The sequence below is a fragment of the Salmo trutta genome, chromosome 2 (genome assembly GCF_901001165.1).
Source record: "Salmo trutta chromosome 2, fSalTru1.1, whole genome shotgun sequence".
NCBI classification, from domain to species: domain Eukaryota; kingdom Metazoa; phylum Chordata; class Actinopteri; order Salmoniformes; family Salmonidae; genus Salmo; species Salmo trutta.
The window spans coordinates 28579339-28607142 of record NC_042958.1 but is presented as its reverse complement, the minus strand read 5'-3'; the positions used below and the strand labels follow the sequence as shown (position 1 = coordinate 28607142).

General features: G+C 42.5%; 1 protein-coding gene across 2 annotated transcripts in view; it reads left to right on the top strand.

Annotated features, from left to right (window-relative positions):
* The window catches only part of LOC115154013 (cadherin-12-like), a 271441-nt gene that overhangs the window by 170053 nt on the left and 73584 nt on the right, over positions 1 to 27804 (top strand). For both annotated transcript variants that reach the window (XM_029699780.1, XM_029699788.1), the window contains 3 exons: positions 808 to 927; positions 13902 to 14069; positions 17038 to 17225. In XM_029699780.1, coding sequence (XP_029555640.1) covers positions 808 to 927; positions 13902 to 14069; positions 17038 to 17225 — 476 coding nt within the window. The remainder of the gene's footprint in view (positions 1 to 807; positions 928 to 13901; positions 14070 to 17037; positions 17226 to 27804) is intronic.

Below are 27804 nucleotides of genomic sequence, written 5' to 3'. Positions count from 1 at the left end.
CCTAATGTTTTAATACAATTGTTACCATCTGTTCACAGCGCAAAGCCTATTTAATAAAGGCTTGTTACAGCCAACTAAAAGATTAGCATGTGTCAATGGCCATTTGTGCATGTAGCTTCTCTTGGATGTCCACCAAGCAGACTGTACAGTCCCAGCCTGTACATATGGGATAAAACAGAGAAATCTCATTTGGCCACAGGCGTGGTTTAATTGAGCTTATAGATACAATAATTGGATTTGATGGTAGGTTTACATGCTTGTGTGGAGACAGTGGATAATTGCAATTGGTGTTTTAGATTGAAGCTTCAGTAATTACAGAGGATGAGCCCATACTTCTATAACCAGTAATTACTCTGTTCTTGGTACAGCAGGAAGTTTGGATGGCTGCCATTCTGTTTCCTATTCCTGCTGTGCATGACTCTTTGTTTCCATAATGGAGGCAATGTCTAATGAATGCGTGTCTGAGCAGCCATTTTACCCCTGATGTATGTTTCGGCTAAGCATCCACTTAGCTGCAAATGTATATTTCACGTAGTGAGTAATTCAACGTTCCAATGCTCCACACTCATCTTCTATCATATCCTCTTCACACTTTAGTCTAAGTGACTCTGTCCCAAATGGTTCCCTATTCGCTACATAGTGCACTACTTTTGACCTGAGCCCGGCTCAAAAGTAGTGCACTTTAAAGGGAATGAGAGTGCCATTTGGGAGGCATACATGGTGGCACAAGCTACTAAACTGGATGAAAACTATTCCATAAAAAATGCTCCAATCTCAATGTTATAAATGTATGTGTATGTTTTACAGGGACCTATGTCATGCAGGTGACAGCCACAGATGCAGATGACCCTACCTATGGAAACAGTGCCAGGGTGGTCTACAGCATCCTCCATGGCCAGCCATACTTCTCTGTTGATCCCAAGACAGGTAAATAAGATAGGCAACGTCAGTCAGAAATGGGTCTAATTTGGTACTTGTTACTGTTTACATAATTGTATATGCCATTTAAAGGACACTTTTATCCAAAGCAACTTACAGTTTGTATGAAAATGTGGTCCTGGGAAGCACCGTGAAACAACTGAGCCACGTAGGACCCATATGTCAGTCGATGTTGAATGCTGTTTTGTTTGGGATTGTGTTACTATTATCCAGCTTTGTGTGAAATGACAAAAAGGCATGGTAATTATCTGTCAAAAAAAAAATAGCTCACTTCTCCAAAAAAATGATGAGTTTCCAAATGCTCTAATAATCTAATAGGTGGGCGTATATTCTAACTCTGAAAATTAGTATTGACAGTGTTGACTTGAATTTAATTATACATTATTGATCTGATTATATAAATGAGTGAGATATCTTGATTTCATTACATTGTAGCTGGCCAGGGCAATGGATTAGAAACAGTGGCACGTTAAAGTTCCTTATTAAGTTCCTTTATGGTGGACCACATTTCCATCCACAGTTTTTAAAGTCACACTATAAAAAAAACAAGACCGCTGTGATGGAAACAGAACGTTTTGGTGCAACTTTATAAATGTCAACAGTTAATCTGTTCGTTTGACATGGTGGGATCTTTTTGTATCTGTAAAGTTAATGTGTGAAATGTGTTGAAGCGCCTTTATGCTCCATTATTGATATGATAACCATCATATCGAAGTAAACTTGTAGTCACGCGATGATATGGTGTATGGTCCTCCCACTACGAAACAATGCCGTTTATTAGGTTACAGATCAAATAAATTATGATGAACTTCACATGGTGGTGAAAGTGCATAGTGATCTTGATGCTCCTTTCCAATAAATATTGAGGGTCTTATTCTGGTGACATGATGATCAATGCAAGACTGCCATTTGACCCCCCAAAATATTCTCGCTCTTATCCATAATAATCTCATCATGCACACTAGCCTATCTGCAGCCAACCTGGTCTCATAAAGTAGAGGTAACATAGTAAATATAAATCCTGGACATTCAAATTAGTATGATATGTTACATTTGGTATGGTTACTTAATGCAGGGTGAGTGGATGTATAAGGCGAATATCTAGCAACCCAAAGGTTGCAAGTTCCAATCTCATCATGGACTACTTTAGCATGTTAGCTAATTAGCAACTTTTCAACTACTTACTACTTTTTAGCTACTTTGAAACTACTTAGCATGTTAGCTAACCCTAACCCTTTTAGCTAACCCTTCCCCTAACACTAACATGAATCATTTTAGCTAACCCTAACCCTTTCACCTAACTCCTAAACTTAACCCTAACCTTAACCCCTAACCATAACCCCTAGCCTAGTTAACGTTAGCCAGCTAGCTAATATTAGCCACCTAGCTAGAATTCATAACATATCATACGTATTTGCATATTCATCATATTGTCATGGGCGTAGTAAGGATTGGACCGAGGCGCAGCGGGTAAAGTGCTCATCTTCTTAATTTATTTAAAGAAAACACTTAAACAAAATAAACAAATGACGAAAACAGTTCCATAAGGCTCCCAGGCTATACAGAAAATAACCACCCACAAAACACAAGTGAAACAAACCTCAACTAAATATGGTCTCCAATTAGAGGCAACGACAACCAGCTTCCTCTAATTGGAGGTCCTACCAAAAACCCAACATGGAAATAGAAAACTAGATTTAAACATAGAAATAGAAAATATATAACCTAAATCAAAAACACCGAAACACACAAAACAAACACCCCCTGCCACGCCCTGACCAAACTACAATGACAAATAACCCCTTTTACTAGTCAGGACGTGACAGTACCCCCCCCTCCCCCTCCCCCCCAAAGGTGCAGACCCCGAATGCACCTCAAAAACAAAACCCCACAAAAACAACCCCAAACTTAAAGGGAGGGAAGGGAGGGTGGCCACCGTCAACGATGGTCCCTGTGCTACACCCCCCCCTTCCCAATCCTCCCACTACGGAGGGGCGTAGCTCCCGTTCAGAAGACTCTAGGCTGGGGAGCGCCGCTGGAGCCTCCTGGCTGAGGTGCGTCGCTGGAGGCTCCGGGCTGGGGGGCGTCACTGGAGGCTCCGGGCTGGGGGGGCGTCCCTGGAGGCTCCGGGCTGGGGGGGGCGTCACTGGAGGCTCAGGGCTGGGGGGCGTCACTGGAGGCTCAGGGCTGGGGTTCATCACTGGAGGCTCAGGGCTGGGGGGCGTCACTGGAGGCTCAGGGCTGAGGAGCGTCACTGGAGGCCTCCTGCGTGGAGCTGGGACCGGTCTCCCCGGACTGGGGAGACTTACAGGAGATTGGGTGCGCAGAGCGGGCACAGGGCACACTGGGCCGTGGAGGCGCACCAGCGGTCTGGAACTCAGGGCTGGCACACCCCGTCCTGGCTGAGTGGTCACTGTAGCCCGGCACGGGTGGAGCACTGGCACAGGGTGAACTGGGCTGTGCTGGAGAGTGAGGGCTGCCGTGCGTAGAGCAGGTGCAGGGTAAGCTGGACCGAGGAGACGCACTGGTGGCCAGATGCGCTGCGCCGGCGCACTTCTCCCTGGCTGCCGGCCCACTCTCGCCCAGCAACGCTGTGGAGCCCTTATTGGCCGCACCGGACTGTGCATGCGTATGGGCGACACCGTGCGCATTTCTGCATAGCTTGGTGCTCTCCTCGCCACCCACTCCCTACGGTAAGCACGGGGAGTTGGCTCAGGACTCCACCCTGACAATGTCCAACTCCCCGTGTGCCCCCCCCCCAAAAAAACATTTGGGGGCTAACTCTTGCAATTGCCTTTGGCCCATACAGTGCCTCATAATAGCGCCGCTCTGCCTTTGCTGCCTCCAGTTCCTCCTTCGGTCGCCGGTACTCCCCAGCCTGCCTCCAGGGTCCCTTTCCGTCTAAGATCTCCTCCCATGTCCACGACTCCAAATATTTCTCCTGCTGCTCCTTCTTCCGCTGCTTGGTCCTTTTCTGGTGGGTGGTTCTGTCATGGGCGTCGTAAGGATAGGACCAAGGCGCAGTGGGTAAAGTGCTCATACTTAATTTATTTAAAGATAACACTTAAACAAAATAAACGTATAACGAAAAACTGTTCCATAAGGCACACAGGCTATACAGAAAACAACCACCCACAAAACACAAGTGAAACAAGCCTCAACGAAATATGGCCTCTGTCACGGCTCCTCCTCTGCAGTGCAGGGGTTGTTCCTCCTGCAGGCAGAGGAGGGTCGTTAGTGATTGGAGCTGGTGTGATTGGAGCCACCTGGGCTCAGGGTATTTAACCAACTGCTCCACTACACTGTCTGTCTGTCTGTCTGTCTGTCTGTCTGTCTGTCTGTCTGTCTGTCTGTCTGTCTGTCTGGTTTTGTTTGTTCCTTTAGTTTCCACTCAGTCATGTTTACTCATGCACCCTACATAATGACATTTCCACACCTCATTCCTTTTTCTTTGTTTAGAATTAATAGTTTTGTTTTATAATAAATAACTTTTTGAATTGGCCTATACCGGTTGTTGATGTCCTCTCATTTTTGCCACAGGCTATGAGCCGGCCTGTGACAAGTGGGGGCTCATCCATAAGTTAAGGTTAGTTGTACTTATAGTTGGGTTAGTTTAGTTCAGATTGCCAAGTTTTTGTTTGAGAGGGATGTTTTGGTTTGGCCAATATTGTTGGAGAGAGCATTGAGAGCCATGTGTTCTTTTGGTTCAGTTAGTTTGGTAGCTAAATTTGGTCCTCTCCTGTTCAGGCTTATCAGCGAGTTTCTGGTTGTCTTTTCCACTCCGCTGGTTTTGTGTGCATAAAACCCCACCACATGTGACTGCACAAAGACCAGGGCCAGTTAGTTAGTTGTTTTTGGAGGATAGTGGGGTGTGGCTCCTGTTCTTGAACCCAGACTGACAGCAGGTGAGTTGTATTTTTTTTTTTAGCATTTGTAATAGTTGTATTGGTTGAGGAAAATGTCTTCCATTCTGAGTGGTTTTGTTCAAACTCCTTCAGAGGTAGCCTTAGAGTTGTGTACTAAGGAGCAGTTAATTGAATTTGCTGAACATTATCAGATTGAGATTGATGATAAAAAAATTTGAGACTATTAAAGCTAAATTAAAGCAGGGTCTTATGGAAATAGGTGTTTTTTTCGGATCAATCTGCTAGTAGTAAAGGTACAAGTTCAGTCTAGTACTTCATTAACTTTTGAGCAGCAGCGGGAGCTGTTGCGAATGCAGTTGGAGATAGAGCGATTGCGACATGCTAATAGACCAAAAGAATTATCAGTTTGATGTTTCACAGAATCTTCGTTTGTTGCCTAAATTTGATGAGTCAGATCCAGATACATACTTTACTTTATTTGAGTGTATTGCTGAAGCTAGAGCTTGGTCTGATTTGGACATGACTATGTTGTTACAATGTGTACTTACAGGTAAAGCACGTGAGGCTTTTGCAGCACTGAGTGTAGCTGACAGTAAAGTATATGCTAAAGTTAAATCAGCAGTTCTGAAGGTTTCCGAACTTGTGCCGGAGGCATATCGTCAACGTTTTCGTTACAGGAAAAAGTTAGATTCACAAACCTATTCTGAGTTTGTTCGTGATTTGACTTCTGCATTTAATCGTTGGTGTACAGCTTCAGAAGTTAGTACTTTTGAGGATCTGTCTAATTTGATTGTGTTAGAACAGTTCAAAAATTCTGTGTCTGACCAGGTTGCTACATACATGAATGAACGTAAAGTTAAGTCTCCAAGTGATGCAGCAGTCCTTGCAGATGAGTACAGGCTAACACATAAAAGCAATTTTGAGTCAAACAGTGACATGTACCATAAAAATAACTTTACTTCCAGGATTAGTAGGTCAAATTTTTCCGGAGCTTCTTTCCAAAGGCCTCAACAGAAGTTTGGGTCTGGAGGACTTAAAGCACCAGTTAATGCTAATACCTGTCGCTACTGTTTAGTTGAAGGACATTGGAAGAAAGATTGTCCTCTACTTAAATCAAAGAAGTCAGGTCAAGTTAAACCTGCTGTGATGGCAGCTCCTGTTTCAGCCTCTGACCACCAGGGTGAGTTTTTTCAGCCACTAGTTGAGTTTGATTCTCAGTCTTCCCACTGTGATTTTTCAGCCTTTATTTCAGATGGTGTAGTATCCCTGGTAGATGACAAACAAAATGTTTCGATCAAGATCTTAAGAGACACTGGAGCTTTAGATTCTTTTATTCTGGAATCTGATTTGCCATTCTCTAAGGAGTCTGATACTGGCAGATGTGTAATGGTACGTGGTATGGGTTTAGTTCCATTCTCTTCTCCTTTACATGAAATTACCTTAAAATGTGGTCTGGTAGAGGGTCATGTAGATGTTGGGGTTAGACCCCAGTTGCCAGTAGAGGGAGTCCACATGATTTTGGGGAATGATTTGGCAGGTAGTAAGGTGTGGGCAGATGGAAAAGTAAACATCTTTACAAAGCATCCTTCAGTGTCCCATCAAGGGTATCTCCAGACAGCAACTGTGTATCTCCTGAGATATTTCCAGTTTGTGCTGTTACCCGCGCTGCCTCTCGTAATAAGGTTGAGAGTAAGCCAGAAAGTCTTGAGTTGCCAGTCAATCTCCAGACAGAACAGTTGACTAGTTCTAGAGATTCATTGATAGCTGAGCAAAAGGCTGATACTACTTTGGATGATCTGTTTGAGAAAGTTGTTCCTGATTCAGTGGTGAGGAATAGTGCTCAGTGTTATTTTCTTCTTGATGGGCTGTTGATTAGGAAATGGGTTCCACACTATGATCAGGGTGTAGGAGAACCAGTCTTTCAAATAGTTGTACCTACTACTTTGCGAAATAAAGTGTTGTGAACTTCACATGGTGATGTATCAGGTCATATGCGTGTTCGTAAAACTTATGATCGCATACTCTGTTATTTTTTCTGGCCACGTTTAAAGCGGGATGTATCTCAGTTTATTAAAACTTGTGATACGTGTCAGCGCACAAGCAAGCCAAACCAGGTTGTAAAGCCAGCACCTTTGTATCCAATACCAGCCGTAGGGCAACCTTTTGAGCATCTTATTATCGATTGTGTTGGGCCTTTACCACGGTCCAAGTCAGGTCATAGCTACTTATTAACTGTTATGTGTCAAGCAACTAGATATCCGGCAGCTTTTCGCTTGCGTACCATAACTTCAAAATCAGTAGTTAAAGCGTTAACTCAATTTATTTCAACATTTGGGATTCCAAAAATCATCAAGTCAGATCAGGGATCTAACTTTACCTCACATTTATTTGCTCAGGTTCTCAAACAGCTTATAGTTAAACACAATAAGTCTACTGCGTACCATGCTCAGAGTCAGGGAGCTTTGGAATGTTTTCATCAAACTTTAAAATCCTTGCTTCGAGCATACTGTACAGAACTGTCTGCAGATTGGGAGGAGGGGTTACCTTGGTTGTTACTAGCTGCTCGTGAAGTAGTGCAGGAAAGCACAGGGTTTAGCCCAAATGACTTAGTGTTTGGTCATAAGGTGCGTGGGCCTTTAGCAATGCTGCAGGATGGTTTTTTGCCTGAGGAACCACCTCGGAACCTTATTGACTATGTAAATGGTTTTAGGTTCAAGTTGTATAGGGCTGGTGAACTGGCGAAAGAAAAACTCATATGTTCTCAACAGAAAATGAAACTGAAATATGACGGACAGGCTAAGCTTCGTGAGTTTAGTCCCGGTGATCGTGTACTTGCTCTTTTGCCTCTTGTAAGTTCAACTTTTCAGGCAAAATATTGTGGTCCTTTCACTGTGTTGCGCAAAGTGTCAGATTTGAACTATCTTATTGAAACCCCTGGTCATAGGAAGTCCTCTAAATTATGCCATGTGAACCTGTTAACCTCTCTGGGCCAGTGTAACCTCTCAACAGCCAGTGTAATCCCGTGGCGCGTTATTCAAATACCTTAGAAATGCTATTACTTCAATTTCTCAAACATATGACTATTTTACAGCATTTTAAAGACAAGACTCTCGTTAATCTAACCACACTGTCCGATTTCAAAAAGGCTTTACAACGAAAGCAAAACATTAGATTATGTCAGCAGAGTACCCAGACAGAAATAATCAGACACCCATTTTTCAAGCTAGCATATGATGTCACATAAACCCAAACCACAGCTAAATGCAGCACTAACCTTTGATGATCTTCATCAGATGACAATCCTAGGACATTATGTTATACAATACATGCATGTTTTGTTCAATCAAGTTCATATTTATATCAAAAACCAGCTTTTTACATTAGCATGTGACTAGCATGTGACTAGCATTCCCACCGAACACTTCCGGTGAATTTACTAAATTACTCACGATAAACGTTCACAAAAAACATAACAATTATTTTAAGAATTATAGATACAGAACTCCTTTATGCACTCGCTATGTCCGCTTTTAAAATAGCTTTTCGGTGAAAGCACATTTTGCAACATTCTGAGTAGATAGCCCAGCCATCACAGGCTAGCTATTTTGACACCCACCAAGTGTGGTACTCACCAAACTCCGATTTACTATTAGAAAAGTTTGATTACCTTTGGTGTTCTTCGTCAGAATGCACTCCCAGGACTTCTACTTCAATAACAAATGTTGGTTTGGTCCCAAATAATCCATACTTATATCCAAATAGCGGCGTTTTGTTCGTGCGTTCAAGACACTATCCGAAGGGTAAATAAGGGTGACGCGCCCGACGCGTTTCGTGACAAAATAATTCTAAATATTCCATTACCGTACTTCGAAGCATGTCAACTGCTGTTTAAAATCAATTTTCTGCCATTTTTCTCATAAAAAAGCGATAATATTCCGACCGGGAGTGGTTGTTTTCGTTCAAAGAGAGAGAAAGTAAACATGGTGTCAGCTCGGGCACGCACCTCCAGTCTCATTGTCCTCAGATCGACCACTTACAAAATGCGCTAATGTTTTTCAGCCATGGCCTGCAAAGCCTTTCTGGCGCCTTCTGAGAGCCTATGGGAGCGTTAGAAAATATCATGTCATGCCAGAAATCCCCTGTTTTGGTTAGAGATGATCAAGAAGGCCATGAAATGGTCAGAGAGAGCGCTTCCTGTTTGGAATCTTCTCAGGTTTTGGCCTGCCAAATGAGTTCTGTTATACTCACAGACACCATTCAAACAGTTTTAGAAACTTTAGGGTGTTACATGCATATTCTAGTTACTGGGCAGGAGTAGTAACCAGATTAAATCGGGTACGTTTTTTATCCGGCTGTGCAAATACTGTCCCCTATCCCCAACAGGTTAAAATGTTATCACTCCCGTGATCGAAGCAAAGTGGAAGGCACTCCAGCAGTGAGGTCAGCGTTGACTGCTGCTCCAGTCACTGCATCTTGTGGCTTTAACTTTGTGGAGGGGGAGAGGAGGTAGTTAGGGTTTCGGATGAGGTCTTACAAGGTCGGTTGAAAAACTCCCAGACTTTGAAAACCCTTGTGGTTTTGGTAGATCATTTAGACTCTGAGAAACGTGATGATTTGGTAGCTCTTATTAGAAGCTACCCTGTTTTGTTTTCTGAAACTCTATCGAAAACCCACTTAATTGAGCATGACATAGACATCGGAGATGCTAAGCCTATCAAACAGAGATTTTGTGTATCTGAGGAGAAAAGACTGCAATTGGACGACTCCTGGGAGGAGAATGTCTGTAGAGTCAAGCCCTGTTCGAAAGACTGGTGTGGGCCAGGTTGACTATCAATTTGGCCAAGTGTGAGTTTGCCAAAGCTACAGTCACATACCTAGGCAAGGTTGTTGGTCAGGGTGTTGTCTCTCCCGTGGAAGCCAAGGTTCAGGCTGTGAAGCAGTTCCTACAGCCCTCCACAAAGAAAGAACTGATGCGCTTCCTGGGAATGGTGGGGTACTACCGTGCTTTTTGTTAAAATCTTTTCGGTAGTAGTGTCCCCCCTGACCAATCTGTTGAATGCCAAGGCTGAATTTCTCTGGTCCACCCAGTGTCAAGAGGCATTTGAAGCAGTTAAGGCTCTTTTGTGTTTGTCACCTGTGTTGGTAGCACCAAATTTTGAGAAACCTTTCAAATTGCAGGTAGACGCCAGTCAAATCGGTGCTGGGGCTGTGCTTCTCCAGGAAAATGATGACAATATTGAGTGTCCAGTCAGTTTCTTTTCCCGGAAATTTAAGAAGTATCAGAAAAACTATTCTGTAATTGAAAAGGAGGCTTTAGGTCTCATTTGGGCTTTACAGCACTTCGAGGTCAATGTTGGTTCTGGTTTAACCTCTTTAACTGTGTTCACGGACCACAACACACTTTTTTGAAGTCCTTGCAAAATCCCAACCAGCTGCCTTTAATTGGAGGTCCTACCGAAAACCCAACATAGAAATAGAAAACTAGATTTAAACAGAAATAGAACATAGAACCTAAACCAAAACACCGAAATACACAAAACAAACACCCCCTGCCACGCCCTGACCAAACTACAATGACAAACAACCCCTTTTACTGGTCAGGACGTGACACATATATTGTACGTTTTGCAAATTCTCTGAGACCAGGCTGCAGTGCACAGCCTACCCACACTGTATCTGCAAGCTGTTGGCTGGAGTACTTGCCAATAACAGAGTAGGCACATTTGCTATTTAACAGTTATACAGTAGCAATAGTTATACAGTAGTGACAAACTATTGGTAGAGTTGAACCTTTTAAATTCGGCATATGAAAATTTAAGCTAACTTTTTTTACTTTGACATGACAGAGTATTTTGTATAGATCGTTGACAAAACAATTACAATTAAATCAACTTTAAGCCCACTTTGTAACACAACAACATGTGGAGAGAAAAAAATGTAAAGGGTGTGAATACTTTCTGAAGGAACTCTAATTAAATTCAATATGCGTGCAGTGAAAATGTAAATTCAATTAGAAAAGGACATTTCTTACAGAAAATGTGTGTGCTTGCTTGTCTTAAAGTTTTTTTTGGTGAAATAGTAGTAGTGGTAGTGCTAGTGGTAGTGACTGCAATAGTAATGGTAGTGGCTTGGCATCTATGACCGTGCCAAAGGATGAGCACCTCGCCGACCCTGCACGCTCCAGTTGTCATGTGTGTCCGGGAGCCAGCCTGTGCCAGTGAACATCAATCTTATAATAGACAGCTAACTGTCGAGAACCCTACAACCCTCTTACCGTATGTATTTGATGTAGCCTAATTGTCGATACAGTTTTTACTTCTTATCAGTGTGTTCAAAGGTCTAATTGTTTGTGTTAGAATTTAGATTTGTATTATGTCTTTTGAAAGCAAGTGAAGAAAATGAATGTGTCACAGAAAAGGGAGGGAAAAATAAAAGGAAATCATGATAACCATTTCCAACGTGATATCAGAGGGAGAAAGGGAATGGGGAGAATCTATCGCAGATTATGCCTTTCCACCCTGGAGAATATACAGAACACACACTGTGACTGTATTTCAAACCTGATGGCGAAAACATCCAACTGTTAAAACAAATGTTTCCCACGCTGAGCCTGCCACTACATACATCAACGCAGCTGAACAAACAAGCAGGAGAGAGAGAAAAAAGAAAGGGGAAAGTGGGGGAGGGAATCACATGCCTTAATCACCATGCACTTCACAGCATCATCCCGCCGTTAGAGCCGGCATTCAAAAAGATGAGAAGAATGTCAAAAAACAACATCCTTTGTTGCACTCGCAGAAGACAGGATTTGAGGATCAAATGTGAAATCCATCCTATTTATATTACGAATGGGGGAATAAGAGAATAAGAAATGTACATCTTGCCACATTTCTATTCCTTCTATCACGCTGACATCGTCCTAGCTGACCTGGCCATTACTCGGCTGTATTTCCTCTGAGGTCAAGGTCCCTCAGACCCTCTGGTGAATCATTATAAAGCCTCACTTAGTTCAGTATTGAATGTCAAGTGTCTCCACTTGCTGAAATGACCTCTATTTCTATATATCACAGCCTTGACTTCAGGCACATTAAAGCACCTCTAAGTAAATGCTCTTTCTAATGGGGCTGCTACACTGTAAAAAGTAATGTTGCCTTTTAGTTGTCTCAGCTCATTTTCCAAAGTCAACTCAACTGAAAAATACTGAAATTGTTAATTGTGAAAAAATATTTTTAAACAAAAACGTGTTATCCTACTACCTTCAATGACTTGTTGCGTAAACTTCACACTTTTAGACAAATCAATGTGATTCAACTTGTTTTTTTGTTGTGCTGACAAAGCTACACTGTTAGCAATTGCTATAGATTTTATGATACGGATAATTGTATGGTAAATAAGTACTGTATTACTGTTTTGCTGTCAATCGCAATGTACTGTATTACCATTTTGCTGTATATTTACTGTCAATCGCAATGTACTTGGTTACGTTTTGGACCGTCCTGTAAATTATCTTAATATGCCTCACTTGCAATTACAGTTATTATTATAGGATATTTCAGATGTGCTTACGGCACACACTGTTAAAAATTATTTATCATTTTAAAGAACTTCACCAGCTACGTAGTTGCGATAAAAATACAGCAAATATGCAACTAATATTGTATTTTTACAGTTGAACTGTATTTTCAAAAGTAAATTTACAAAAACATACTGTATTTTTACTGTCAAATTAAGTTGTTTTTGCTGTAAAATGTCAGTAGGGATGGTGGGACTCAACAGGCAGTTAGTTATTGTAATTGTACAGGATACATATTACAGTAAAATCTTGTAAGATTCTATAATGTGAGTACATTTTACACTCAACATCATGGGAATTGAACGTACAACCTCCTGGGATTTTAACTTCTAATCGTCTGGTTGCCAGCAACTAGAATGCCACCAGGTCTGTTTAGCTGACAGAGATTGGCCTGGCAGATTTATTGTCAATAATATATTTCTGCACTTTGCTAAAAAACTGTGCTCATAATCAAGTGAATAATTGTCTGATTATCTGACAACACCAACTTAAAAATAGCAGTGCTCAGGGACAATTGACGTAAAGTTTGCATAATCCCCCTGGAGATTTTAACTTGAAACCTCTTGGTCGCGAGTGCATCAATGTTTTTGCAGTGCCTCCAGGTGCATATTTATTACCAAGAACATACTGTATGTCCACACACTCTCTAAAAAAGGGTACAGTTAGGATACAGTGTTGTTCCCTGGTGTACAAAAGGGTCAAATTTACACATAAGGTACCTTCAGAGGTACACATATGAGCTTGCATGGTTCTGCTCGGTACCAAATCTGTAGGTATGACAGAGATTGGCCACAGATGTACAACAGTGTACCCTAATCCTACTCTGATTTAGCGAGTGAGTGGATACATGTTTTCAGTAACAAATATGTACCTGGTGGCACTGCAGAAACATCAATGCACTCCTGACCAAGAGATTGCAAGTTCAAATCTCAAGAGTTTATGCAAACTTCACATCCAGTGTCCCTGAGCACTGCTATATGTTGTTGTGGTCAGATAATTGGACAAAGACCTGGTGGTGTAGAAGGAAGTTTAGTTAATTTTCAACCAAGAGTTTCTGAGGTCAAATCCCAGATAAGGTTGAGTCGCAAGTGTGCTCATAGTAAGAACTTTACAAGAATGTTACTTTTGACTAAAAGTATCAAGTTCACTCAACAAGTGATTACATCCAAATGTGTCAGTTTCACTTACTTTACTAGGTTGAAATAACTTTAGATTGGACTTGACATTTTAAGACGTTAGGGTAACAAACTTGTTTCGGTTGACTCAACAAATTTGTATTTACAGTGTACTAGACAGGTAACTTCTACATTTGAACTATCTAGCAAAAAGAGGGCATCAAAAAGGACTCATCATACAGCAACCATCAGCCATCCTTCAAAACACATGTTAACCCTCACCTTGTCCCTTCTCTATTATCTTGCTTCCACCTATCTTCTATTTGGACTGCACAACTTATGAGCATAATAGTGCCTAGATGTCAGATGTCATTTTGACGTGTTCTAAAGATACCATGTTGCCATTAGGTATAATAAGGACGGCCTTGCCGAACATGGACCGCGAGGTGAAGGAGCAGTACCAAGTACTTATCCAGGCCAAGGATATGGGAGGTCAGCTGGGAGGTCTGGCTGGGACCACTACCATCAACATCACCCTCAGTGACGTCAATGACAACCCACCAAGGTTTTCCAAAAGTAAGTGAGAGAGGGAGGGGGTGCTGTTCTGTGTATGAAGTTTACTTTAAAGTTCCATTTAGACATCTGTTAAAAAAGCATGTTGATAATATCGGTTTTAATATTCTGGTTTAATTTTTTCATTGTATAATTGGTTATATTGCTGATTCCTACAGGGCAGATATCTATGTTCTTTCCATGTCTTATATATTATGTATTATTTACTTGTAGCCTAGTACCTTTCCACGTAAACAGACTTAGGTATTTACCTTCCATTAATCCATTAGTTTTCACTTGCATTGTTGTTCAACTCAAGTGGGAGCTGATGCCTGTAATAAAATAGCTGGAATTATTTACTTTAAGCCAGCAAACAAATCAAATCAATGAAATAGTTAATTAATGCAAAAATTAAGATTTTGCCATTCATTTATTGACCTATGAAAGTCAGCAAATTTGAACAACATGGATCAATGCAACAACTGTATATGTATATTTATGCCTTTATACATATATTTAAGATCACTCTCCAAAACCCTGTAACTGAATATGAAAGGTTAAGTGAATACTGCAAACATGCAATTGTGACTGAGTATGCTGCTCTGGGGCCTCATTTATAAACGTTGCATAGGCACAAAAAAACGACGCCACTTTCTAAGCAAAGTTTGGGATTTATAAAAAAACAAACTTGACGGGAGACTATGCGGTCTTCCACGGACACTGACCCATACGCACATAAACTGGAGTAATGACAAACTGCGACTGATGGCAGAAGGACGAAACACTTTGAAATTGATACCATTGTGTAAAATAAATCGAAATATATGAAGAGTTCCCTGGAGTGCCTTCCCTGCCTTCCCTGTAGCTCAGTTGGTAGAGCATGGTGTTTGCAACACCAGGGTTGTGGGTTCGATTCCCACGGGGGGCCAGCACATAAGAAAATACATTTATGAAATTGTATGAAATGTATGCATTCACTACTGTAAGTCGCTCTGGATAAGAGCGTCTGCTAAATGACTAAAATGTAAATGTAAAAATGAGTGCACACAACAACAAAAAACAGACAAAAAACATGATTTAGGATAATAAATACAAACGGAAATGTGGTTTGCAACAAAAAACAATCAAATATGTTGTCCAGTTTAATCGAGAGTCATATTTAATTGGATCTGTAATTATTAAACAATACTTGCATGTTATGAAATTTATTCTCATAAATAATAAGGTGAATAGTAGGACAAATTACGTTTAAACTGATGCCATTTTCGATGCCTCAGGCGGGCAGATACGAGTGCACAGTTTCATTTATCGTTATCACATGTTTTTTGCGCAGAACTGTCAATGTGATAATGGCCCTGTCATTGTCAGTTACAATCAGGGTAATTACCATACCTGAAGGTGTTACGCAATTGGGTAGCTTCGACAATCAAATGGGTGGGTATTAAAAGGCATGCAATTAAAATGCGTAATGATGCACAATGGTTGCTTTGGCACTGTTGTAAGATTTGGCGAATGGAAGAATTCGGAGAGAGCGAATTCTCAGAGACAAGCAAGATTTACTTGCCAATGATTAGTGGCTTATGAGCCGGTTCCGATTACCAAGAGCTGTTCTCTTGGATCTCTGTGCTGTAGTGGGCCCAGCTTTACAGAGAAGCACCTGCAGAAACCAAGCCGTGCCTGTCACACTTCAACTCCTTGGCAACCACGTTAATAGCGTCGATGGTGTCTCTCTGCATTTGCAGGACTGCATCTGTGAGGACACGGCCGCTGGAGGGTTGTGACGCACAAGGTGCGTGGAGATGCCGGGGCTGGGCACACTCAGCTCCTGCTCAGCTGCAGCACCACCGACCCCAGTGGAGCACGCAGCGACTAAAAACAATAAATGTCACAATTGTTTGTGTAAATAAATGTTTAAACTTGAATGCATTTGGTTTACTCTTTTCAAACGAGGGAATACTAATTACATACCTGGATAGTGCGTCTTGCATGTCTGTGTCCCCCTCCACCCATGTCGCTACTCCACTCAGGAGAGATTCCCCTATAATACCGGATTCGCTCATCAATGGGGTTGAGCTCTGGTGTCCCCTTTCCCCCGCCCGTGGCACAAACACTTTGTCTGTGCAAGGCTATGCACCTTTTGGCCTCCACTTTTATGTCGGACCATTTCTTTTTTGTTTCTGAGTGGGTCCGACCTTCTGAGCCAGCAGCATTCACAGCATCCGCCACATGCTGCCACTTACGCCTTTTTGGCATTTGTAATGCCCACACTGTGTCCACAACAATATATTTTTTCTTGCTTCAACCTCTCCTACAAGAACTTCCATTTCACACTGGGTGAAATTTCTTTTTTTAGCCTTTCTGTCGGGATTTGCCGTCATTGTCGTCTAGCAGTCGGTATGGATTAATATTAATTAGGGGCATTTCCCTGACTATTTATAGGCAACTATGGGCTTAAAAAGGGTGGGACAAGACGCTCGCTCACGTGCGCCAATTTTGAGTTGATTGTGATTTATAAAGGGAAACCGGTGTGGGACGTACGTGCTCACTGTGTTATAAATCAGAATATTTTTGTGCGTAAGCACTTTGTTTCGTTCGTATGCCACCTTTTGACTTGAATCCTCCGTACAGTTTTATAAATGAGGCCCCTGGTCTTTGGATATTTTTGATATGCCTTTTACAACAGGCTACTTAGGCAGGTAGTCACTCCACTCTACTAACACTATGATATTTCCATAATGATGTTACAGCACCAAGGTTCAGACCAGGGGTGAAGTCATCTGTCCTTTCTTTATGTCTGCTGTTCTCTCTCCCTTTCTCTTGTTGTATTGCACAAGTAATTACCATGCCAACAATGCCAATTGGCAGATGCAGTTGCTCTGCTGCTCACTTCCAAACCATTTAGGGACACACTGAAAAAAAGACCAATATAATGCCAGAAGTTGAAAATGAACTATACTCTAGATCAATCTATTTGTTTGTTTTTGTGTGTAAGGTTTCTTTCACCTGAGAGTCCCTGAGTCCTCTGCAGTGGGTTCTGCTGTGGGAAGGATCAAAGCGCATGACTTGGACATTGGGAAGAATGCGGAAGTAGAGTACAACATCGTACCGGGGGATGGAGGCAACATGTTTGACATCATCACCAATGAACACAATCAGGAAGGAATCCTCATTCTCAAAAGGGTAAGGGTCTTCATCAGTCACGTGATGGCACTTTAAATCAAAGGACAGGATTATAGTAAGGGGCTGGAATGGAATGATTGGAATGGTATCATACACATCAAACACATGTTCCCTTTCAGTCAGTCCACTTCGGTACAACATACTATGGGGAGTCGCACTCTCGCAAGGATCTACAATCGCACTTGATAAGGCCTATCTTGATGATTGGCTGATCGTTGTCACAACAGACGCGTCACCCCAAGGGTGGGGCGCGCTGTGCAAGGGTTACTCAATTCGGGGAGTATGGACGGTGTCACAGAGTGCTTGCTAAATCAATTACTTGGAACTTCTGACAGTGTACGTAACTCTCAGGCAGCTCTCATAGGCATGCTCAATTTGACTGGAGCTTGTAGAGAGATTCCCAAAGGCTGGATCATCACTTCACGAGCTCAGGGCATGCCCACACCAGCATGCATTTGTACTCTACTTGTGTGCTGCTATAGCCCCTTGCTTTAGCTACCGTCATGGAGATCGGTAAATATTTTCATAAAGAAGCTGATAAAACACACAGGTGCTAAATCAAGGTGAATTACAAAGATGAGGAGCAAGATAATGATTGTAATGTAGTGTCCACAACCAAATAAACATTGTGGAATCTGAAAAGACAGCATGATGCTGTACTTATTATGTGGATAAAAGAAAGGAACGAGGTGGGTAGATAACTAAATGTCAAAGTAGCAAAGTATTTTTAAACTACAAATCAGATCTCTTAGATGTTTCGTTCATTTTAGTTCTATTATCTGTACAATAGGCCATAATTGATATTTTGCCCAATAGGTCTGGGACATTCCCAAGTTCAAGGAGCTTTCTGTTTTGATTGGGTTATTTTGCCTAAAAACCTTTTAGGCCTACCCATAGAAAAATAAAAAAACAACTCTGCATCTCTGCGAAGCCTGGCAAGACTGGCCAAAAGGACGTTTAGCATCCCCAATGGCTCTGCAAGTGTGGAGAGGATATTCTCTGCTGCTGGTCGGCTCTCCAGGCACCATCACATGAGCCTGAAGCCACAGACTGGCCAAACTCGTGTTTCTAAGGCACAAATAAGTCATTTTTTGTTTAAATTGAATTTAATTATGAGTAAGTCACAGCCTATATGGGCAATGTATAGACTATATAATCATTTAATACAACAAAATGCTTTTTTTTAAATGCTTTGTGTCCCTACCCGCCTATTGTGTCACACTCAAATGCTTTATAATGTATATCTTTGTAGGCTATAGCCTTGAAATGATTTAAATAATATAGCCTAATTATTCATTTTCGTTGCTTTTTAGGCTACCTGTCTGGCTCTTATGCTGTAATATGCTGTTTAATATGACATGTAGCCTATTTGAAATGATGTTCGCTTCTTAGATTTACCTTTTCATGTTTATTCAAATACTTTTCATTGAAATCCATATGGTTTGGTTTCAATACTTAAAAAACAATTGGTAGGTTCAGGTATTCACAAAAATAGATGGGTGCTGGTTAAATTGTGATTTTAATTAATGGAGCGAAGTTGGAGTGGGAGTTGTTTTTCCTGTGAACTCAAAGCGTTTTTTTAGCAGAGTGGTAGGAAATGACATGGAGCACCAGAGCAGTGCACGGGATTTCAAATCAAATCAAGTCAAATTTAATATTTCACAGTCGCCGAATACAACAGGTGTAGACCTTATAGTGAATAGCTTACTTACGAGCCCCTAACCGACAATGCAGTTGAGATAAAAGTAGCAAGTAATTAAAGCAGTAAAAAAATAACAACATATACAGGGGCGGTAGTAGTTGAGGTAGTATGTACATGTAGGTAGAGTTAATTAAAGTGACTATGCATAGACAACAGAATGCCAGTGGTGTGGAGAGGGGGGGGCAATGTCAATTGTCTGGGTAGCCATTTGAATAGATGTTCAGGAGTCTGATGGCTTGGGGGTAGAAGCTGTCTTGGACCGAGACTTGGCGCTCCAATACCGCTTGCCGTGTGGTAGCAGAGAGAACAGTCTATGACTAGGGTGGCTGGAGTCTTTGACAATTTTCAGGGCCTTCCTCTGACACCGCCTGGTATAGAGGTCCTGGATGGCAGGAAGCTTGGCCCCAGTGATGTACTGGGCCATTCACATTACCCTCTGTAGTGCCTTGCGGTCAGAGGTTGAGCAGTTGCCATACCAGGCAGTGATGCAACCAGTCAGGATGCTCTCGATGGTGCAGCTGTAGAACGTTTTGAGGATCTGAGGACCCATGCCAAATCTTTTCAGTCTCCTGAGGGGGAATATGTTTTGTTGTGCCCGCTTCACGACTGTCATGGTGTGCTTGGACTATTTAGTTTGTTGGTGATGTGGACACCAAGAAACTTGAAGCTCTCAACCTGCTCCACTGCAATGAGAATGGGGGCATGCTCGGTCCTCTTTTTCCTGTAGTCCACAATCATCTCCTTTGTCTTGATCATGTTGAGGGAGAGGTTGTTGTCCTGGCACCACACACCCAGGTGTCTGACCTCCTCCCTATAGGCTGTCTCGTTGTTGTCGGTGATCAGGCCTACCATTGTTGTGTCATCTGCAAATTTAATGATGGTGTTGGAGTCGTGCCTTGCCATGTAGTCATGAGTGTATAGGGAATACACGAGGGCTGAGCACGACCCCTGAGGGGCCCCTGTGTTGAGGATCAGTGTGGTAGATGTGTTGTTACCTACCCTTACTACCTGAGGGTGGCCCGTCAGGAAGTCCAGGATCCAGTTGCAGAGGGAGGTGTTTAGTCCCAGGGTACTTAGCTTATTGATGAGCTTGTAGGGGACCATGGTGTTGAACGCTGAGCTGTAGTCAATGAATAGTATTCTCACATAGGTGTTCCTTTTGTCCAGGTGGGAAAGGGCAGTGTGGAGTGCAATAGAGACTGCATCAGCTGTGGATCTGTTGGGGCGGTATGCAAATTGGAGTGGGTCTAGGGTTTCTGGGATGATGGTGTTGATATGCACCATGACCAGCCTTTCAAAGCACTTCATGGCTACAGACGTGAGTGCTCCGGGTCAGTAGTCATTTAGGCAGGTTACCTTAGTTTCTTGGGCACAGGCACTATGGTGGTCTGCTTAAAACATGTTGGTTTTACAGACTCAGACAGGGAGAGGTTGAAAATGTCAGTGAAGACACTTGCTAGTTGGTCAGCGCATGCTCAGAGTACACGTTCTGGTAATCAGTCTGTGTGTAGACCTTGTGAATGTTGATATGTCTAAAGGTCTTACTCACATCGGCTGCGGAGAGCGTGATAACACAGTCTTCCGGTACAGCTGGTGCTCTCATGAATGTTTCAGTGTTATTTGCCTTGAAGCGAGCATAGAAGTAGTTTAACTCGCCCGGTAGTCTCGTGTCACTGGGCAACTCTTGGCTGTGCTTCCCTTTGTAGTCTGTAATGGTTTGCAGGACCTGCCACATCTGACGAGCGTCAGAGCCAGTGTAGTACGACTCGATCTTAGTCCTGTATTGATCCTTTGCCTATTTGATGGTTCGTCGGAGGGCATTGCGGGATTTCTTATAAGCTTCTGGGTTAGAGTCCCGCTTCTTGAAAGCGGCAGCTCTAGCTTTTAGCTCAGTGCAGATGCTGCCTATAATCCATGGTTTCTGGTTGGGGTATATACGTACGGTCACTGTGGGGACGACGTCATCAATGCACTTATTGATGAAGCCAATGACAGATGTGGTGTACTCCCCGATGCCATTGGAGGAATCCCAAACGTATTCCAGTCTGTGCTAGCAAAACAGTCCTGTAGCTTAGCCTCTTGTCGGTCGCCTAGGATAGGGGGCGCTACAGCGATTTTTGAAAAACATTCGTGCCCATTTTAAACGGCCTCCTACTCAAACTCAGAAGCTAGGATATGCATATAATTAATACTTGTGGATAGAAACACCCTAAAGTTTCTAAAACTGTTTGAATGGTGTCTGTGAGTATAACAGAACTCATATGGCAGTCAAAACCCCGAGACCGATCGTAACAGGAAGTGGAATTCTGAATTGCGGACTCAACTTCATCATTTTGCCTATAAATCACACCGTGAGCAATGGTTCATTGAGCACTTCCTATTGCTTCCACTAGATGTCCCCAGTCTTTACAAAGTGGTTTGAGTCTCCTACTGTGAAAACTGACAGAATGAGACGCTGTGGAAAGTGGTCATATGGAGAGGGCCATCACCATTATGACGCCGGCACCCCTGGCTACCCTCCCCTTTCGAAACGTTTAGAAAGACAATGCAATCGTCCCCCTTGAATCTTATTGAAGCTCTGGTTGAAAAAGGCCCTAAAGATTTATGTTATACAACGTTTGACATGTTTGAACGAACCTAAATAAAAAAAAATTGCATTTTATTGAAAGAGGAGTCCCGCGTCCGATGGAACTTTTGGAGCAGCCTTCAGAACACGCTAACAAGAACAAGCTATTGGGACGTAAAGGATTAACTTTTTCGAACGAAAATACATTTGTTGTGGACCTGGGATTTCTGGAAGTGCTTTCTGATGAAGATAATCAAAGGTAAGGATTTATTGACAATAGTATACAAGAGTAGATTTGATATGCGATTGTTCCAAGATGGCGCTGACCTGTAACGGTAGCCTATTTTTCTGAGTATCGCATCCCCTTTTATCGCAAAGTGTGATTACCCAGTAAAGTTATTTTTAAATTTGGCATTACAGGTGCTTTCAAGAGATATTCATCTATAAATCTTAGAATGACAATATTACATTTTAAAAATGTTTTTGAATAGTAATTTAGTAAATTGTAGCGCTGTTTCACAGGATGCATGAGGGAAAAAAGTTAGTCAACGTCACGCGCCGATGTAAAATGCTGTTTTTATATATAAATAAGAACTTTATCGAACAAAAGAATGCATGTATTGTGTAACATGATGTCCTAGGAGTGTCATCTGATGAAGATTGTCAAAGGTTAGTGCTGCATTTAGCTGTTTTTTGGTTATTTGTGATGCATGTGGTTGGTCGGAAAATGGCTATGTGGCTACTTTTACGATATACTCCTCTAACATAATCTAATGTTTTGCTTTTGCTGTAAAGCCTTTTTGAAATCGGACAACGTGGTTCGATTCAGGAGAGGTGTATCTATAAAACGATATAACATAGTCCTATATTTGAAAAAATATATATATTAAATGTTGTTATGCTAATGGCGATAGGATTTTTCGCTGGATACGGGACGAGCCCGCATACGGGACGAGCCCAACAAGAGGTTAGCATCTGCTTCATCTGACCACTTTTTTATTGACCAACCACTGAACTCCACTTACATGCTCTGCCCCACGTGTTTGTCGGACGGCATGTGCAGGTCAATTCCAACAACATGACGACAGTGGCATACAGTACATCAACAGGCAGGAGGGACTCAGTCTCTCCCCCTCCTCACCTTGGCTCGCTCCTTGTTGCTGTTGAGCAGTGCGCATTTGCTCTCACTTCAGGCGATGCATGTTCCCATTTGCCTCAACTCAAGTGCAGATCTGCTATCCAGGGGATGGGGCGCTCTTCCTCAGGAGTGGAGACTACACCCCTAGGTGGTTGCCCAGATATGGGAGAGGTTCAGCAGTGCCCCATTGGGAACGGATGTTCTGGCGCACCAGTGGCCTCAGACCTTCCTTAACGTGCTTCTGGAAGTGGTTCTGATTCAGCCCATGTTGGAGAGAGTGCGGCGGGAGGGCTTATCATTCATTCTTGTGGCTCCCCGTTGGCCCAAGATTCTTTGGTTCACAGCGATCATTTTCCTTTTGAGGTGGGGACCCGTGGCAACTCCCAATTTAAGTTATGATAACAAATTCACTTTTTACCCAGCATGCACTAAGGCAGGTTTTAATTTTTTTATTGTTATTAATATCTGTGTTTTTGCATGTACATTGAGTGATTGATTGATCAATCTTATGCTACACAAAGATAAATCGTATACATTTGTCTAAACTAATCCAATAATTTCGTCATTATGAATGCAGAAATTCCAGTGGGAAAATTCCTGGAAATCCTCCAAGAATATAATTTTTTTTATCTGGGAATTTAGGAAAAGGCACTGGAATTTTTTAACCCTACTTGCAGGCCTGGGCCCTGTAAACCAGGAGTTTCAGGCCACTGTATTAGGGTAAAGTGAGGCCTCAAAATAAGGCCTTAAGATACTTTTGTTTATATAGTGTATGTGGACACCCCTTTAAATTAGTGGAATCGACAATTTCAGCTACACCCATTGCTGACAGGTCTATAGAATAGAGCACACAGCCACGCCATCTCCAAAAACAAACATTGGCACTAGAATGGCCTTACTCATGAGCTCAGTGACTTTCAATGGGGCACCATCATAGGACAAGTCAGTTCGTCAATTTCTGCCCTGCTACAGCTGCCCCGGTCAACTGTAAGTGTTGTTATTGTGAATTGGTAACATCTTGGAGCAACAACGGCTTAGCCACAAAGTGTTAGGCCACACAAGCTCACAGAATGGGACCGCCAAGTGCTGAAGCGCATAGAGCGTAAAAACCGTCTGTCTTTGGTTGCAACACTCCGCAGAAGAACTGTTCGTCGGGAGGTTCATGAACTGGGTTTCCATGGCCGAGCAGCCGCACACAAGCCTAAGATGCCAAGCGTCAGCTGGTTGTGTAAATCTCGCCTCCATTGGACTCTGAAGCGATGGAAATGCGTTCTCTGAAGAGATGAATCACGCTTCGCCATCTGGCAGTCCGACGGACGAATCTGGGTTTGGTGGATACCAGGGGAACACTACCTGCCCCAATGCATAGTGCCAAATGTAAAGTTTGGTGTAGGAGGATTAATGGTCTAGGGCTGTTTTTCATGGTTCACCAGACAATGACATTCGAGACGATTCTGTGCTTCCAACTTTGTGGCAACAGCTTGTAGAAGGCCCTTTCCTTTTTTCAGCATGACAATGCCCCCGTGCACAAAATGAAGTCCATGTGGTTTGTTGTTTTGTCTGTTGTTTTCCATTTGGTAATTTTTATTCAGTCTGGATCATCGTCATCCAAGAACTGGAATTGTGAGGTGACCAGGGGTTTGAAGAGGGTGGAGGTGACTAGGAAAGGATTTGTTGGCAGGGCAGAGATGAAGGGGCCAACAGGGGTGGGGGCCGTTTCTGGGAATTGGTTGGTGAGTATGGCAGTGTCTGTGGAAATGTCTGGGACTGGCTCTTCGTTGCTGTTGTCTGGTGCAGGGGGGTAGTGGGTTTGGGATTTGTGTTATTGTGTTAGTGGGTTTGGGGGCGTTAGCCCTTGCCCTGCTGGTGTAAAGACCTGAAGAAGTGGCCCTCTTCCCTGCATAGGTTGCAGATGATGGCTGTGCAGGCTGCGGCCAGATGGCCCAGTTGGCCGCAGTTCCTGCACAGTTTGGGAATGCCATAGTAGTGGACGGAGCCTCTGTTGTTTCCCAGCGTGATGATGCTGGGGGGTGTTGAACTCCGCCCAGCCATTTTCGTGCTTCAGTCCTGACATTGTCTTCATCCAGGACCCTCCTAGCCGCTGACTTGAGGGTGGCGAACCTGCTTAACCAAACTTGCACAGTTGAAGTCGGAAGTTTACGTACACCTTAGCCAAATTCATTTAAACTCAGTTTTTCGCAATTCCTGACATTTAACCCTAGTAAAAATGTCCTGTTTAGGTCGGTTAGGATCACCACTTTATTTTAAGAATGTGAAATGTCAGAATAATAGTAGAGAGAGAGATTTATTTCAGCTTTTGTTTCTTTCATCACATTCCCAGTTGGTCAGAAGTTTACATACACTCAATTAGTATTTGGTAGCATTTCCTTTAAATTGTTTAACTTGGGTCAAACGTTTCGGGTAGCCTTCCACAAGCTTCCCACAATAAGTTGGGTGAATTTTGGCCCATTCCTCCTGACAGAGCTACTGTAACTGAGTCAGGTTTGTAGGCCTCCTTGCTCGCACACACTTTTTCAGTTCTGCCCACAAATTATCTATGGGATTGAGGTCAGGGCTTTGTGATGGCCACTCCAATACCTTGACTTTGTTGTTCTTAAGCCATTTTGCCACAACTTTGGAAGTATGCTTGGGGTCATTGTCCATTCGCAAGACCCCTTTGCAAACAAGCTTCAACATCCTGACTGATGTCTTGAGATGTTGCTTCAATATATCCACATAATTTTCCATCCACATAATGCCATCTATTTTGTGAAGTGGACAGTCCCTCTTGCAGCAAAGTACCCCCACAACATGATGCTGCCATCCCCGTGCTTCATGGTTGAGATGATGTTCTTCGGCTTGCAAGCCTCCCCTTTTTCCTCCAAACATAACGATGGTCATTATGGCCAAACAGTTCTATTTTTGTTTCATCAGACCAGAGGACATTTCTCCAAAAAGTACAATCTTTGTCCCCATGTGCAGTTGCAAACCATAGTCTGGCTTTTTTATGGCGGTTTTGGAGCAGGGGCTTCTTCCTTGCTGAGCGGCCTTTCAGGTTATGTCGATATAGGACTCGTCTTAATGTGGATATAGATACTTTTTGTTCCTGTTTCCTCCAGCATCTTCACAAGTTCCTTTGCTTTTGTTCCGGGATTGATTTGCACTTTTCGGACCAAAGCACGATCATCTCTATGAGACGGAGCGCTTCTCCATCCTGAGCGGTATGACGGCTGCGTGGTCCCATGGTGTTTATACTTGCGTGCTATTATTTGTACAGATGAACGTGGTAACTTCAGGCTAATGGAAATTGCTCCGAAGGATGAACCAGACTTGTGGAGGTCTACAATTTTTTTTCTGAGGTCTTGGCTGATTTCTTTAGATTTTTCCATGATGTCAAGCAAAGAGGCACTGAGTTTGAAGATAGGCCTTGAAATACATCCACAGATACACCTCCAATTGACTCAAATGATGTCAATTAGCCTATCAGAAGCTTCTAAAGCCATGACATCATTTTCTGGACTTTTCCAAGCTGTATAAAGGCACAGTCAACTTAGTGTATGTACAATTCTGACACACTGGATTTGTGATACTGTGAAATCTGTCTGTAAACAATTGTTGGAAAAATGACTTGTGTCATGCACACAGTAGATGTCCCAACCGACTTGCCAAAACTATAGATTGATAAAAGAAATTTGTGGAGTGGTTGAAAAACAAGTTTTAATGACTCCAACCTAAGTGTATGTAAACTTCCGACTTCAACTGTTTGTCATAGTCCTGGATCCATTCAATGTGAAACTGTACTGTAACTACTTTGGATTCGTGTCGGAAAGGGGGTATGCTTGGAATCTGTTAAACGATGCTGAATCTTTGCACTTTCAGAATTTTGACCAAAACTGGATATTGAAACTGGCTTCAAATGATTCCTGTGGCACTGGGGGTTTCACCAGGCAGTTCACGTCACACTGTACAAAGCCCATACCTATCTTGAGAACTGTCTGGAGAACTAAAGTCAGTGTGGAAGAAGTGAAAAAAGTATTGTTGTTTATCAACAATGGCAAGCTACCGGGGTCTGACAATCTGGATGAAAAATTACTGAGGATAATTGCAGACGATGTTGCCATTCCTATTTGCCACATCTTTAATTTAAGCCGACTAGAAAGTGTGTGCCCTCAGGCCTGGAGAGAAGCTAAAGTCATTCCTCTACACAAGAATATTAAAGCCCCCTTAACTGGCTCAAGTAGCAGACCAATTAGCCTGTTACCAACCCTTAGTAAACTTCTGGAAAAAATTGTGTTTGACCAAACAAATTGACAACAGACTTTCAGCACGCTTATAGGGAAGGATATTCAACAAGCACAGCACTTAAACAAATGACTGATGATTGGCAGAGAGAAATTTATGATACAATTATTGTGGGGGATTTTAGACTTCCGTGCAGCTTTTGTCATTATCGATCGTAGTTGCAGCTGGAAAAACTTATGTGGTATGGCTTTACACCACTTGTTATAAGATGGATAAAGAGTTACTTGTCTAACAGAACACAGAGGGTATTCTTTAATGGAAGCCTCTCAAACATAGTCCAGGTAGAATCAGGAATTCTCCAGGGTAGCTGTTGAGGTCCCTTGCTTTTTAAAAATTTAACTAGTGACATGCCACTGACTTTGAGTAAAGCCAGAGTGATTATGTATGTGGATGACTCAACACTATACACGTCAGCTATGACAGCGACTGAAATGACTGCAACACTTAACAAAGAGCTGCAGTTAGTTTCAGAGTGGGTGGCAAGGAATAAGTTAGCTCTAAATATTTCTAAAACTAAAAGCATGGTATTTGGGACTTAACATTCACTCAACCCTAAAGCTCAACTAAATCTTGTAATAAATCATGTGGAAATTGAGTAAGTTGAGATGACTAAACTGCTTGGAGTAACCCTAGATTGTAAACTGTCATGGTCCAACATATTGATACAGTAGTAGCTAAGATTGGGAGAAGTCTGTCCATAATAAAGCAATGCTCTGCCTTCTTAACAATACTATCAACAGGGCAGGTCCTACAGGCCCTAGTTTTGTCACACCTTGACTACTGTTCAGTCGTGTGGTCAGGTACAACATAAAAGGACTTAGGAAAATTGCAATTGGTTCAGAACAGGGCAGCACGGCTTGCCTTTGGATGT